Source organism: Triturus cristatus, chromosome 7 (genome assembly GCF_964204655.1).
Source record: "Triturus cristatus chromosome 7, aTriCri1.1, whole genome shotgun sequence".
In the NCBI taxonomy this organism is placed as follows: Eukaryota; Metazoa; Chordata; class Amphibia; order Caudata; family Salamandridae; genus Triturus; species Triturus cristatus.
In genome coordinates, this window is record NC_140590.1 from 1604515210 (window position 1) to 1604530432 (window position 15223).

Sequence of the window (15223 nt, forward strand, 5' to 3'; positions counted from 1 at the left end):
CAAAGGCTCAGTGGCCCGGTAATCAGTCTTACACGTTCTTGCTAGAGTTGCCGTACAGAAGGCCCGGACATGCGTCAGTGTCTGAGTGGGGAGCAGAACTCTGAATGCAGCAGGCAAGGCGGCAGGTGTCCTTCACACTCTGGTCACGTACTAAGCCTTCCTGAGTTAGGCAGCAGATCTCAGGTACTTCTGGGTTCAGGTGGTTGAGTTGATGCTCTGCTTCCACGCATCACAATCCATTACGCTTCACTGTTGCTTGCTGCTCCAGGACGATTGCCATCTCTCTTCACTGTGTCCTTCACCCACCACACAGGGGTCACAAACAGCAGCACACAGGGTGACCGTCCCTTTAGGTCATAGCACTGCACATGGTGATTGCCCTCTTCTGTCACAGGCTTGCACCAGCGCAACAACCCTTATTCTTCACCGTGGCTCCCACCAGGCATACAGGGGTCGCGAACAACAGCAAACAGGCGGGCGGCCTGGTCAGTGCGGCATTCGTATAGTGAACTAGAATCTCACACTCTACTTCAGGGATCCACTCAACAGGATGCCAAATGACCCTAATCTCTCCAAGCAGTTTAATTCTCCTTAGACGGTCCTCGGGTCTCGGAAAGCAGGGAGATGCTGGCAAACCAGGCTCCATGGTAAGTGGTCTTGATTCTCCTGGGTGATATGCCCTCACCCAGCAGAGATTAGTAGAGCTTAGTTCCCAGTTCTGTTCACAACAGGCAGAAGTCGTGCTGGGCTTCTCCCCGCTGATGTCCAGCTACAATTTGACAAATTTGGGTGGTTCAAGCACCACTTTTTATAATAGGCTTCCAGACATAGATGTGATTTAGTGCCTTAGTCTTCAAAGTCCGTGCTGGGGGGATTGCCCACTTTTAAGTGCCCATACCTCTGTTCTGTCCATTGTCCAGGAAGCTGTCTGTCACAGCAAGAGCATCTCCAATCTGATATCCCCACAGCACAGGCAATTGCAGTGACTAGAAGATCGCACCTGGCTGTCGACCCCACAGATATATGCCTAGCAAATGGTTACAAAAACCCTTATCCCTATTATTTATGATCCCCTTATGGGCCTCATCTCCTTCCTGAGATGTGCCCATGCCCCACTGACCAGTAACCTTTTCAGAATCAAAGAACCCTTTTCAATGATGCAAGAGAGCTTGGCTCTCCCTTCCTACAGTGTGGGTCCCAACCAGCTCTCAGGAATGCAAGCAATCCACAAATCTGTCTAGGATGGCCCCTCCACATGCACATGCATCTTCAAGGCCCTGTCTCCTAATATGAAACCCACATTCCTCCATGTACTGTACCACATACAGGCACACATACATTACAGCACACACACCCAATTACACATGTGCTTCTCCGCACTCCCCGCTAACATGATGTAGGCCAAGGATGAGCTAGGTACACAGCTGCAGGAGTTTAAATGAGTGGGCCAATAGGCCTCACTCCGGTGAAACAGGTATAAAGGCCTGTTAACTCTACTACAACAAGCATTAGTAATGCATCGGTTTCGCCTATGTGATGAAAAAGATGCTGTTTGTCCCCAAGTTATTATCTTCTGAGCTCTTAGCCGTTGCTTTGCCATGTTCCCAGTGCTCTCAAACTGACTCGCTTCGCATCCTGTCAATGACAATTCAAACTGCCTGGATATTGTATGTTTCTTGAGCAACAGGAGCCGGAGATCCTGAACGGTGCGCTGTCTGCTTTCCGCCTATGATTGGTGGGACCTCGGTCTATTCCAAGACATTAAAAAGGGTTGAGCCATTGAATGCTGAACCATGAAAAAAAATAGCGGCCATCTTAGGCGTGTTTTATATTGTTCTTAAGTAAGGTATTAATTACATTCCTCCCATACATTTATGACAAAAAGACGATTCACCAAAATAACTGAATTTATATTTCTATATATTTATTCAATAGAGTAAATATGTGATACAATAGACGAATAAAAATATAACTAATAAGAACAACAAATAGGAATGTAGCTGTCAAGCCCTGTTATTCTATGACAGGGCAGCGGTGTTTCCACACGACTCAAAGTGAAGTTACATTATTAAATTTATTTTACTGAATGCTCATTATTACATGGTGTTTTTCATAGCAGGCTTTTCCATCAGTTTGTCTTGCTTCTATTTTGATGGGAAGTGACATAGAAGCATGTCTGAACAAGCAAGAGGGAGTAGAGCGGATTAGGCGCAGCAGCAGAGCTGCCTACACGAGAGCTGGGGATCCCGGTTTAAGTCTGAGCTGCACAACATCCCGAGATTCTGGACAAATCACTTAATCTTTCCGGTGATAAGTTGCACTAAATAAATCTGCTGCAAGACGACAAAGCAGAGAGAGGCAACACTTTAGGAAAAAATAGTTCCACCAAAGCGGATGTTAACAGTATTTCAGCGACGGGAAATTGATAAAAGAAGCAGACGAGGAACACGCATTGGTAAATGCAGGAAAATATATTACAGCCAATAGAAATGGAGGAAAATTAAGTGGCAGGCATAGGAACTAATGAAAAACCAGGAAAGAGACGAGGCGGGATGTAAGTCCCTTTTGAGTTTACATTAAAAAAATAGATTTCACAAGCACAGTGCAAGCAAGCGCTGTGCAGGTGAAAGCCACAAACAGTATGCAGCCACCGCTGAGCTTGTGCTGCTTAAGTCTTATCACACCCAGGTTAATGCTTAGTGAGCACCTCTTGGTTTTAACAAGACCGCAAACTGTGAGACAAGCCTAAGTCATGGCACACATGCATGATCTGCATTCACCCATGACAAACAATTGGTAAAAATGATCCAGATATCACTGCAGCTGGGGAACTCAGAACAGGTGTGCACATCCAGCACCAGGCAGTGTATTTGTCTGTTCCAACAACATCCACAAAGATATTAACCATCTGGTACTTGGTCCCGAACTAAGGAAATATCCCACTCATAAATCAATCATCCTATCAACCACGGTTCATACCAAAGGAAAACATACGCTGGCAACCAAAACTCAGAATATGCTTCCCTGTCTGGCACACCAAGATTCAAGTGTCTTTATATATCTAGAAATAATGCAGCTATAAATATCAGACACCTCGTCTATATCATATCAGCAGTAGCTCTTTGGGAAACACTGCAAACACTTATGTACAATCTGAATTTTGGATCTAAATCATTGACAGGAAAATGTTGAATTTGATGTGTTTCATCTGCATGTTATATATAATTTTCAGGTAAAAACTTGAAATAGGAGGATTGTATTGCAACGGCTAAATACAACACCCTGGTGTAATAGTCATTTTATATACACAGTAAATACCTCACACCCATTCTGACAGCGTTTAATTGGAACCTCAACATTTGAAGACATTTAAATCGATAAATGTGGCGTTTAAAAAAAAAGAAAATCACACTTACTATTACCGTCTAGTAATCATATAGGCTGTCTGCCTAGAAGAGTGGTGTGAATATTTTTCTTGATGTGCAGTCATCTCAACAAATGGTCACAGAAATGTGTTTATTTAAAAAATAAAAGCGCAACAGCAATTAAATGAGATTTCAAGTAGATAAATCTAAAGTAATGCCCAGTTCTTACCTCCGGCATCTAATATTCTCTTCCCCATATCATTCCTGCATAAAACAAACAAACCTGTTAAGCTTACAGTAGGAAAACATAACTGTAGCACCAGTTTCCAAATCAAGCATTCTTAGCAAAGTAACACACTTTGAATGTTATAAATAAAGAGGATGCCTGAATCATTTGCAAAGGCGATGATAAACACATGCAGCAAATTCATTAGTCACGGTCCATCTGGTACTTTAACCTACACAGTTATGAAACATGTGAGACCCTCTTTATTTTGCAATTAGCAATTCTCTATAGCAGCCTATCCCAAACCATGGGTCAATGCAACAGCTCAACGTCTTTTTGGGATCAACCAATGGAGCCTCTCCTCTTTCAAGGAGTTGAAGGGGAAGAACATAGATAGGATGATTGAGTTCCCAATACCACTTTATCTGGGAAAAATGTGGTGTAGAGAGGTTGCACCGACAGTACCAAAAGCTCACTTACATGGCTGAAGAAAACGCAATGAAGAAGATTGTCTTCAAAATCAAGAGATCCAGCAAGTAGTTGTGCATTGACTCGAAGTATGTGCACATTAGAAATGTAAAGAAAAATGAAGGTTACACTGTAGCATCACAAACAGTTTGGGAAGAAACAGGTGTCTGAAATGGATTAGTTACTTACCTGTAATCCTAGTTCTCTTCCAGGGGTATCCTCATCAAAGTCATAAGCATTAGAATATTCCCGCCCATGTGCGGGATCCCGGAAACAGTATATTATATGTGCCCCACATATATATATCCATACATATATACCTATATGTATACACAAGCAATTGCAGCCCCTAACACCCTAGAGCTGAACCATGCTGTAAGGAATTTCCACTACACATAAGAAAATAGCATTATAAACATGAGAAACAACATTATAACTTGTTTGGAAACTGTTTTAATGCTTAGAAAACAGCAGAAATTCTTAGAAAACACTGAAAGCATAGGAAGCTCCCAGGCTGCATTGCAAATACCCAGTCTAAAAAGACTGAAAAGCTAACTCATAGCTAAATAGCAAAAACTGACACCGTGCCTTTAAGGCACACCTGACCCCCACCTTCCCATCATGCCTCAGGGGTGGCAGTTAGGTCAGTTGTTCTTTGCGGAGACTGAAAAGTCATGGCACAAAGAAAAATAACAACCTCTGAAAATTATTACACCTTTGCCCGGGGAGGCGGGAGGGTTGCTTATGACTTTGATGAGGATACCCCTGGAAGAGAACTAGGATTACAGGTAAGTAACTAATCCTTCTCTTCCAGGGGATCCTCATCAATAGTCATAAGCATTAGAATAGAATAGCGAGCCTCACCTCATCCCCCTGCGGGCAAAGGAAAGAAAATAAACAGAGAAGGAACAGTATGCTCAGATAGCTCAGCTACCCAAACAGGTTCCTCAAGGAGGCTTGGCCTACTTGGGCATCCGCCCTGGAATCGGATTCGAGGCAGTAGTGCCTGGTAAAGGTATGGACCGATTTCCAAGTGGCCGCCTTGCAGATCTCTGCCATTGGAACGTCATGCAAGAAAGCTACTGTGGCCGCTTTCCCCCTAGTAGAATGAGCCTTAGGGGCCAAAGGTAAGGGCCTTTTCGCCAGCTGGTAGGCTAGGGTAATGCAGGAAACAATCCATCTGGAAATGGATCGTTTAGCCGCTGGGAAGCCTGTTCTCATGGCGCCATAGTTGACAAACAGCTGGTCCGTCTTCCTAATGCCTCTGGTACTTGCCAGGTAGAATTTAAGTACCCTCTTGAGGTCTAAGGAGTGGAGCGACCGCTCAGCCGGGGTCGCTGGATTCGGGAAGAAGGATGGCAGAGAAATGGACTGATTAATATGAAAATCAGACACTACCTTAGGGAGAAAGGATGGATGTGCCCTTAAGACCACTTTGTGCTGGTGAAAAACCGTGTACGGCTCTTTAGTACACAGAGCCTGGATTTCGCTTACTCTGCGTGCCGATGTAATGGCTACCAGAAAGGCGGCCTTCCACGACAGATGCTGTAAAGAAGCTTTGTGGATCGGCTCAAAAGGTGGGACCATCAACTTGGATAACACTAAGTTCAACTCCCACGGAGGCGAAGGGTTTCGAACAGGGGGGTAAACTTTTTTCAACCCCTGCAAGAAGTCCTTGACCACCTGCATCTGGAAAAAAGAAGGTTGACTGGGAGACCTCCTGTAAGCTGTAATGGCAGACAAATGGACCCTGATGGTTGCATACTTCAAGCCTGATCTAGCTAAGTGAAGGAGGTACGGAAGGATGACGTCCTCCTGCCCCTTTGTAGGATCATGGTGATTCTCCCTACACCAAATGAAGAACCTCTTCCACTTAAACGCATAAGACGCTCTTGTGGAGGGTCGCTTCGCTTCCTTGAGAATATGCATGCAGTCAGGCGGTAGACCTAAATGTCCGTATTGCAGGACCTCAGGAGCCATGCTGTTAAGTTCAGTGAGGGAAGGTTGGGATGCAGAATCCTCCCGCCCATCTTGGACAGCAAGTCCGGCCTGCAAGGCAGCCGCCTGTGAGGTTGAACTGAGAGATGAAGAAGGTCCGGGTACCACCACTGGCGCGGCCAGTCCGGAGCTATGAGGATCATCTTCATGTCGGATCTGAGCAGCTTGGATACCACCTTCGGAATCAGAGGCAGGGGCGGAAAGGCGTAGGCAAATGTCCCTGACCAGTCCATCAAAAGAGCATTCCCCCTGGTCCCTGGACGGTGGAATCTGGACGCGAAGGCGTGGCATTTTGAATTTTCGTCGTCTGCAAACAGATCGATGTCTGGACGACCCCACCAACGGAACAGGTCCGCCACCACGTCGTCGTGCAGCACCCAGTCGGGCTGATCTTCGAAGTGCCTGCTGAGTGCGTCTGCCTTGATATTCAACTCCCCTGGAAGGTGTACTGCCACCACCGAGAGGTTCCGGGCGAGCAGCCAGTGCCAGATCGCCTGCGCCTCCAGGGAGAGGGGGCGTGACCGAGTCCCGCCCTGTTTGTTCAGGTAAAACATGGTCGTGGTGTTGTCGGTCTGCACCAGGACTGAGTCGGTCTCGATTGCTGGGAGGAACGCCTTTAGAGCAAGATGGACTGCTCGAAGCTCTAGCATATTTATGTGGTAGCCCTGTTCTTTTGCAGACCACTGACCTTGTATCTGGAGGCACCCCATGTGGGCCCCCCATCCTTGTAGCGACGCGTCTGTCACCACTGTTTGCACCGGAAGTGGCTGGTGAAACGGGACTCCCACCAACAGATTGTTCTGACGAGTCCACCATGCTAGGGAAGATTTCGCTACCTGGGAGAGAGAGATTCGATCTCCCCAACGGCCTGTGGACTGATCCCATTGGTCCTCCATGTGAGAAGTTGGCCTGATGTATGATGTCACTAGTTATAGTGTACACCTTATATCAGTCCAAATACCCTTATGGTGATTGGTTGTAAAGTCAACCTTATAGACCAGCTATCCTAGTGGTAGCATGGACAAGAGCAGTCTTAGGCTAAACTCTGAATGGCATGTGAAGCCAGCTGTGATACCATATATAATCCCTTGAATACCAAATGAAAGGACACCACAACAGATATATATATAAAATAAAGTGTATTTATTCTAAGCAAACCCTCAGCACTCTTTATGAGTTTAGAGGTAAGTACAACACAGTCTTATTAATGCATACAGTAAGTCACACAGGTAAGTAATACAGTTAGGCCCTAGGGGCCACGCAAACCATATACTAAAGAAGTGGTATAAGAACCACTGTCACGGAAATAGAATAGGCCTAGGCCTAGGGAATCGCTGGGGCTACACTACACTAGCGTTAGTTAGGAAGTGGGAGGCCCACGGGATTCGTGTGCAGAGTGGAAACACTCACGCGTAATGCGTAAAAGTCAATAGCAATGTTACAGTTTAGAAATAGATAGATTTAGGACACTTCCGGAGTAGCTAGGAAGTTGAGACTTGAAAACTAGACACTAGGATAGTCACTATCCTGATGAGCACCGGAGTACCCAAGTTACCTAGCCCACAGGCTGCGGGTGCATAGGGGTGAAGATGCGTCGTTTTCGTCGTCGACTCCTATGGATGCCTGAAGAAAGATGCTGACAGGCAGTCAGGAGAGAGTGTCCGGTGGATCCCAAGCCTGGGATCAAGAAGAGAAGAAACCTGCAAGCAGAGGGGACAGAGTCAAAGTCACTAGCCAGTGACCACGTGGAACCAGGAAGGAACCAGGCGATGTCGTGAAGAGTTGCAGGTGAAGGTGAAGCTTGTCGCTGCAGCCAGGAGGACCAGGAAGCGTCGAGGACGACCAGGACCAGGAGGCGGGCTGTCCCACGAAGGCTCTTGCTGTCGGCGGCGTCGAAGTTGGACTAGGACTCACCAAGCCTTGGCAAGCGGAACCCACGAAGAACAAAGGACTTGCTTCTGGTGCAGACCAGGAAGGTCTGGGGTGCTTCTTCTTTGCAGAGAAACGGGAGCCAGTCTGGAGGAGCCAAACCAGCGCAGAAGATTTCAGGGAGCGTCGTCACAAAGGCCACTAGCCAGCGGGCAAGCAACCGGACAGACGCGGCAAGCAGGAAAATGCTGAAGGGCCCCACGCAGGACTCGTGGAGTGTGGGGGGCTGGTCTTCGGTGCAGATGGTGCTTGGGGTTGGGGCTTCTCAATCCCCGGTGCACAACTTCGAGGGTGCCTCAGAAGCTGCGCTGTAAGTTACTAGCCACTTTTCCCAGGTAGCCGGTCCCACGTCGCTCGTCGCCTCCACGGATCTCAGCTCTGCTGCAGATGTGGATGAGGGTCGGAGAAGTCTGGAAATCAAGGTTCTGGTCGGGCTCTGCAGTCGGTTCCTCGTCGAACGTTTCACAAAGCAAAGGGTAGTCACTTGATGGTGCCTGTTTGCACAGGGTAGCCACTCCTTGGCTACAAGGGAGATTCTTCAGTCTTCTTCTTTCGTCGAATGTCGAAGGTCCAGAGTTTCTGTTCAGTTTTGCAGGTTCAGGATAATCTAAAGTCTTGAGGCCCAACTCCCACTCTTATACTAATCTGGGGGGCTGGGATACCTGCTAGGTCACGCCTTATGGGTGGGACCTGGGAGGGGGTGGTTACACCCACTTCCCTTTGTCCAGTTTCGCGCCAGAGCTGGGGCTGGAGTGCCCCAGCGCCGGTTTGAACTGGACTATGCAAGGAACACCTTGTGTGCCCCAGGCATGTCTCATTCCTTTCAGCCCACCCTGCCCCAATACACTAAAGGCTGTCTGGGGAGGTGCTAGCACCTCCCCAAGCAGGAAACCTATTGTCCAGGCCTCCCTGGCTGGGATCACTCCCAGCAGCAGGAGGTCAGACTTGTGTCTGTGGCAGCAGCATCCATTTTGTGATGCTGAGGCTTTGGTTAGAGATAAACAGCAAAGTAGGATTTTAACATGTCTCTCCCTCTAGAAGGGAGGAATAATATCCTCATCACCAGAAATGGTATGGGGGTATTAGTCCAAAGTGTTAGACACCTTACACGACATGTTTTGATAAAGCCAAACCATAGTTACCATAACCGTTTAAGATTATAAGGCACTTTAAGAGTATATGGTAGGCTATATCATAGAACAGCTATAAGGACATGGTTCCGAAAGCTGCAGACAGGCTCAGCTCATGCTAGAGCACCATCTCACATGTTACCAAGCACTCTGCCTCCAGGATTGTTAAGGCCTGCCATAGGAGTGACTGATAGGTACACATGTGTCTATATATAAGGGCAGATATAGGCATACTATATCTAAGCAAGGGGTGATTACACGACCTTGCCCCAGCTGAGTGATCAGCCAGTTGTGTCTGATTGGAAGGCCAGACCAGGGGTGGCATAATACATGCTGCAGCCCCTGGGAGGCCTAGGGTACACCTATGCCCTGGGTACCTAGGGTACACTATACAGGGTCCAATAAGGTGATCCTTACCAATTGGGTATGTACCTAGGGTACATGGAGTCCATTTTACAGAGAGAGCAGACAGCCTGAGACCCTGAATGGCAGGATCTCAGGCCAACTAAGTCGAAAAACCAGCTAGACACTAGGCAAAAAGTTGGGGGTAACCATAGTCAGATATCCACCTTCCTACACAACCCCCCCCCAAACGAAAGGAGATAAGGCTGGCCTTGACAAGGTAAGCCTCTATTGCCTGAGTGGCCATATAAGGAAGAACCAGCACTGGCATGGTTACCCCCTGTCTCATGGTCCACTAAGCAATCCCTCATCCTAAAGATATCATAGGGTCTCCACCATAGGGAATCTCTACCTTTGGTGTGTCTTTGCAAAGTAAAAGGCTGGTGTTGAGATGGAGTACTGAAGTGAGTGTCCTCAAAGTGAGGCCTCAGCTTCCTCCAATCATCCTCCACCATGGATGCCTTTCTTTCTCTAACTGAGTTGCACTGTGCTCTCAGGGTCAGCCTCTGGCTACCTAAAGCTGGAGGCTGGGTCCCTTTTGTGGGCTTACTGGAGGGACAGGTCAGGTTTGGGGCCCTAAGGTCCCAGGTTTGCCTGTGCCCAACAGAATCCCTCTGGGGGAGGTCCCTAACTACCTGTAAAGGGGATCCCTCAGGAATGTTTTTACCCATCACCTGGCTAGGGCTACTAGCCAGGCAATCCTCATTCTTTTGATTGGGGGGTTCTTGTGGACAGGGGCCCTCTTGGGGTCCACTGGCCTCCCTGACCTCTGCAGCCCTGGGCTGACTGAGGCAGGGTAGAGAGAGGCAGGCTACCTGCACCAGACTGGGTCCCACCTTGGAAGGGGCCACTGACATCAGAGGCTCTGCCAGGCCAGGCCTGGCTACCTCTGGGGCAGTTCCTTCACAAGGGGTGAGGTCAGATCCCTGAGGAGGCTGACCTTTTCCTAATGTCTGGGGAGAGGGAGACTTTTCTTCCTCCCCACTACTCTCTGTTTGTGTGGAGTGATCCATAGTTTCAGGCTTCACTACACCTATGTCAGTCTGAGTATAGGCTGAGACCATTACAGCCTTGCCAACCTTTTCAGGGAGGCACTCAGTTTGGGTTTGAGCTGGGACTGTCACAGCTCTGCCAGTCTCTACAGGGAAGTCTGTCTTTGCCTGGGCTGTGGCTACCACTGCCCTTCCAACCTTTTCAGGGAGGAAATCTACTTGGACAGGGGTTGTGACTGGCACAACCCCACTACCCTTTTTGGAAAGGCCTACCATTTTAGAATGGGTGTCTTGTTCAACTCCAGCCCAAGCTGAGAGTTCTAAGTCATTCCCCAGCAAGCAGTCCACAGGCAAGGTTGGAGACACTGCCACCCTTTTAGGGCCAGTGACCCCTCCCCAGCTGAGACATACCTCTGCCATGGGATGACTGTTCTGTTTGCCATCAATGTTAGTTACCTGGTATGAGAAACCAGGCAAAAGCTGCTCAGAGGGAACTAGCCTATGGGCCACCATAGTGATGCTAGCTCCAGTGTCTCTGTAGGCCTCAGCTTTTCTACCATTGATGTAGGGTTCCTGTCTGTACCTACCCAAAGTGTTGGGACAGGCAGTGAAGTTGGCAAACCCCATGCCACCATCACAGACAAGAGTAGCTGCTGTAGGGGAATTGGCTAAGCCAGGATCCCCCTGTGTTCCCCAAGAAAACCCAACCAAATTTTTGGGGGCACTCCCACCACCTGGGGGATTACTGCTGACAGTAATAGGTGGTGTGACAGGAGTAGTTGGAGGAACAGTTTTGTTTTTAGCCTGTGGACAACTGCTGTCAGTTTTCCAATGCCCAGGTGTTTTACACACATGGCAGTAAGGCTTTTTAACTGTGGTAGAGGAGGGAGCTTGGGACCCACCACCCTGTGTGGAGTTTTGGGGCCCTGAGGAAGATTTCTCTTTTGCTTTATCCCCACCCTTCTCTTGAGGCTTGGTGGTATCTTTCTTTTGGTCACCACCCTGATTTTTAGGCCTAATCCTGGTCCTGACCCATTTATCTGCCCTCTTTCCCAATTCTTGGGGAGAGGTCAAATCTGAGTCTACCAGGTGTTGATGGAGAAGCTGGTTCTGACAATTACTAAGGATCTGCTCCCTCATAATCAAGTTGTACAATCCTGTATAGTCCTGCACCTTGCTGCCAGTTAACCAACCTTCCAAAGCCTTAGTGGCACAATCCACAAAATCAGACCAGTCCTGTGTCTGTGTCTTCTGGGTATCTCTGAACAACAACCTATATTGCTCAGTGGTTAAGCCAAACCCATCTATCAGAGCACTCTTCAGGACTTTGTAATTGTTTGCATCCTCATCACTGACTGTGAGGAGCTTGTCTATACCTTTGTCAGAAAAGGAGAGCCACAAGATAGCTGCCCACTGACTTTGGGGTACCTGCTGTACTTTGCAGGCCCTCTCCAAAGCAGTCATCCATTTGTGGATGTCATCCCCATTCTGATATGGGGGGACTATCTTGCTTAGGTTTCTATGGTCATAAGACCTATCCCTATCTCTAGGAATGTTGCTGCCACCAGTGGGTTCTGACCCACACAATTTTTGCTCTCTAGCCAGAGCAAGCTTCTCTTTGGCAAGGGCAATTTCTTCCCTCTGACTCCTCAGATTAGCTTCCCTCATTCTGGCTTTATGCTCCTTTCTCTCAGGTGAAGTCATTCCCCTGTGAGAGGAAGCATTAGAGATGCTAGAAACATGGGAGTGGATGGATTCCCTTGAAGGGGATCTGTCCCTCCTGCTTCTCTGTGAAAGCCTACTTGGGGGTCTGTATGGGGGGACCCCATGCAAACTCCCATGTAAACTTAGGTTAGCCTGGCTAAGTCTTCCTACTTGGCCCTGGCTGTCTACCTCTTCCTCTGAAGTCCCATCTGACTCATCTGTGGTGGGTAGACCCTTATCTACAGCTATGGCACCATCCCTGGCAGCTCTTTCAGCATCATAGGCCTCCAGAAGCTCCACTAGCTGTCTAAGGGTAGGGTTTGCACCCTGTTTTATTCCTCTGGAGGTACACAATTGTCTCATCTCCTGGAATGTTAAGGTATCATACCTAGAGGGGGTCTTCTGCAGACCTGCCCCTCCTGAGAGAGCATCTACTTGATCTCCTCCCAGAGGCATGATCTAGTGAGGGTGTGGTGTGTGCACCTACCTACACTAGTTGTTTCTACTAAACCTCTCTAGTAGTTGTAGTCAGGGTGTGTTACTCCCTTCAACCTACAACCACTAAGTCCAGTAGGACTTAAGTATTATAAACTATGTTATATGTACCTAGACAATATCTGTGTGATCTTTCAATTTAGTATCTCAAGATTACAATGGTATTACAACAGCAAGCTCAGATCCCAACCGCTGCTCACCAATGTGAGAAGTTGGCCTGATGTATGATGTCACTAGTTATAGTGTACACCTTATATCAGTCCAAATACCCTTATGGTGATTGGTTGTAAAGTCAACCTTATAGACCAGCTATCCTAGTGGTAGCATGGACAAGAGCAGTCTTAGGCTAAACTCTGAATGGCATGTGAAGCCAGCTGTGATACCATATATAATCCCTTGAATACCAAATGAAAGGACACCACAACAGATATATATATAAAATAAAGTGTATTTATTCTAAGCAAACCCTCAGCACTCTTTATGAGTTTAGAGGTAAGTACAACACAGTCTTATTAATGCATACAGTAAGTCACACAGGTAAGTAATACAGTTAGGCCCTAGGGGCCACGCAAACCATATACTAAAGAAGTGGTATAAGAACCACTGTCACGGAAATAGAATAGGCCTAGGCCTAGGGAATCGCTGGGGCTACACTACACTAGCGTTAGTTAGGAAGTGGGAGGCCCACGGGATTCGTGTGCAGAGTGGAAACACTCACGCGTAATGCGTAAAAGTCAATAGCAATGTTACAGTTTAGAAATAGATAGATTTAGGACACTTCCGGAGTAGCTAGGAAGTTGAGACTTGAAAACTAGACACTAGGATAGTCACTATCCTGATGAGCACCGGAGTACCCAAGTTACCTAGCCCACAGGCTGCGGGTGCATAGGGGTGAAGATGCGTCGTTTTCGTCGTCGACTCCTATGGATGCCTGAAGAAAGATGCTGACAGGCAGTCAGGAGAGAGTGTCCGGTGGATCCCAAGCCTGGGATCAAGAAGAGAAGAAACCTGCAAGCAGAGGGGACAGAGTCAAGGTCACTAGCCAGTGACCACGTGGAACCAGGAAGGAACCAGGCGATGTCGTGAAGAGTTGCAGGTGAAGGTGAAGCTTGTCGCTGCAGCCAGGAGGACCAGGAAGCGTCGAGGACGACCAGGACCAGGAGGCGGGCTGTCCCACGAAGGCTCTTGCTGTCGGCGGCGTCGAAGTTGGACTAGGACTCACCAAGCCTTGGCAAGCGGAACCCACGAAGAACAAAGGACTTGCTTCTGGTGCAGACCAGGAAGGTCTGGGGTGCTTCTTCTTTGCAGAGAAACGGGAGCCAGTCTGGAGGAGCCAAACCAGCGCAGAAGATTTCAGGGAGCGTCGTCACAAAGGCCACTAGCCAGCGGGCAAGCAACCGGACAGACGCGGCAAGCAGGAAAATGCTGAAGGGCCCCACGCAGGACTCGTGGAGTGTGGGGGGCTGGTCTTCGGTGCAGATGGTGCTTGGGGTTGGGGCTTCTCAATCCCCGGTGCACAACTTCGAGGGTGCCTCAGAAGCTGCGCTGTAAGTTACTAGCCACTTTTCCCAGGTAGCCGGTCCCACGTCGCTCGTCGCCTCCACGGATCTCAGCTCTGCTGCAGATGTGGATGAGGGTCGGAGAAGTCTGGAAATCAAGGTTCTGGTCGGGCTCTGCAGTCGGTTCCTCGTCGAACGTTTCACAAAGCAAAGGGTAGTCACTTGATGGTGCCTGTTTGCACAGGGTAGCCACTCCTTGGCTACAAGGGAGATTCTTCAGTCTTCTTCTTTCGTCGAATGTCGAAGGTCCAGAGTTTCTGTTCAGTTTTGCAGGTTCAGGATAATCTAAAGTCTTGAGGCCCAACTCCCACTCTTATACTAATCTGGGGGGCTGGGATACCTGCTAGGTCACGCCTTATGGGTGGGACCTGGGAGGGGGTGGTTACACCCACTTCCCTTTGTCCAGTTTCGCGCCAGAGCTGGGGCTGGAGTGCCCCAGCGCCGGTTTGAACTGGACTATGCAAGGAACACCTTGTGTGCCCCAGGCATGTCTCATTCCTTTCAGCCCACCCTGCCCCAATACACTAAAGGCTGTCTGGGGAGGTGCTAGCACCTCCCCAAGCAGGAAACCTATTGTCCAGGCCTCCCTGGCTGGGATCACTCCCAGCAGCAGGAGGTCAGACTTGTGTCTGTGGCAGCAGCATCCATTTTGTGATGCTGAGGCTTTGGTTAGAGATAAACAGCAAAGTAGGATTTTAACATGTCTCTCCCTCTAGAAGGGAGGAATAATATCCTCATCACCAGAAATGGTATGGGGGTATTAGTCCAAAGTGTTAGACACCTTACACGACATGTTTTGATAAAGCCAAACCATAGTTACCATAACCGTTTAAGATTATAAGGCACTTTAAGAGTATATGGTAGGCTATATCATAGAACAGCTATAAGGACATGGTTCCGAAAGCTGCAGACAGGCTCAGCTCATGCTAGAGCACCATCTCACATGTTACCAAGC

The 15223-nt window shown here is 48.4% G+C and overlaps 1 protein-coding gene across 1 annotated transcript in view; it reads right to left on the bottom strand.

Moving 5' to 3' along the window:
* SYCP2 (synaptonemal complex protein 2) overlaps positions 1-15223 on the bottom strand; it is a 4998961-nt gene that overhangs the window by 4248695 nt on the left and 735043 nt on the right. The window contains exon 9 of the mRNA XM_085615168.1: positions 3595-3629. Coding sequence (XP_085471294.1) covers positions 3595-3629 — 35 coding nt within the window. The remainder of the gene's footprint in view (positions 1-3594; positions 3630-15223) is intronic.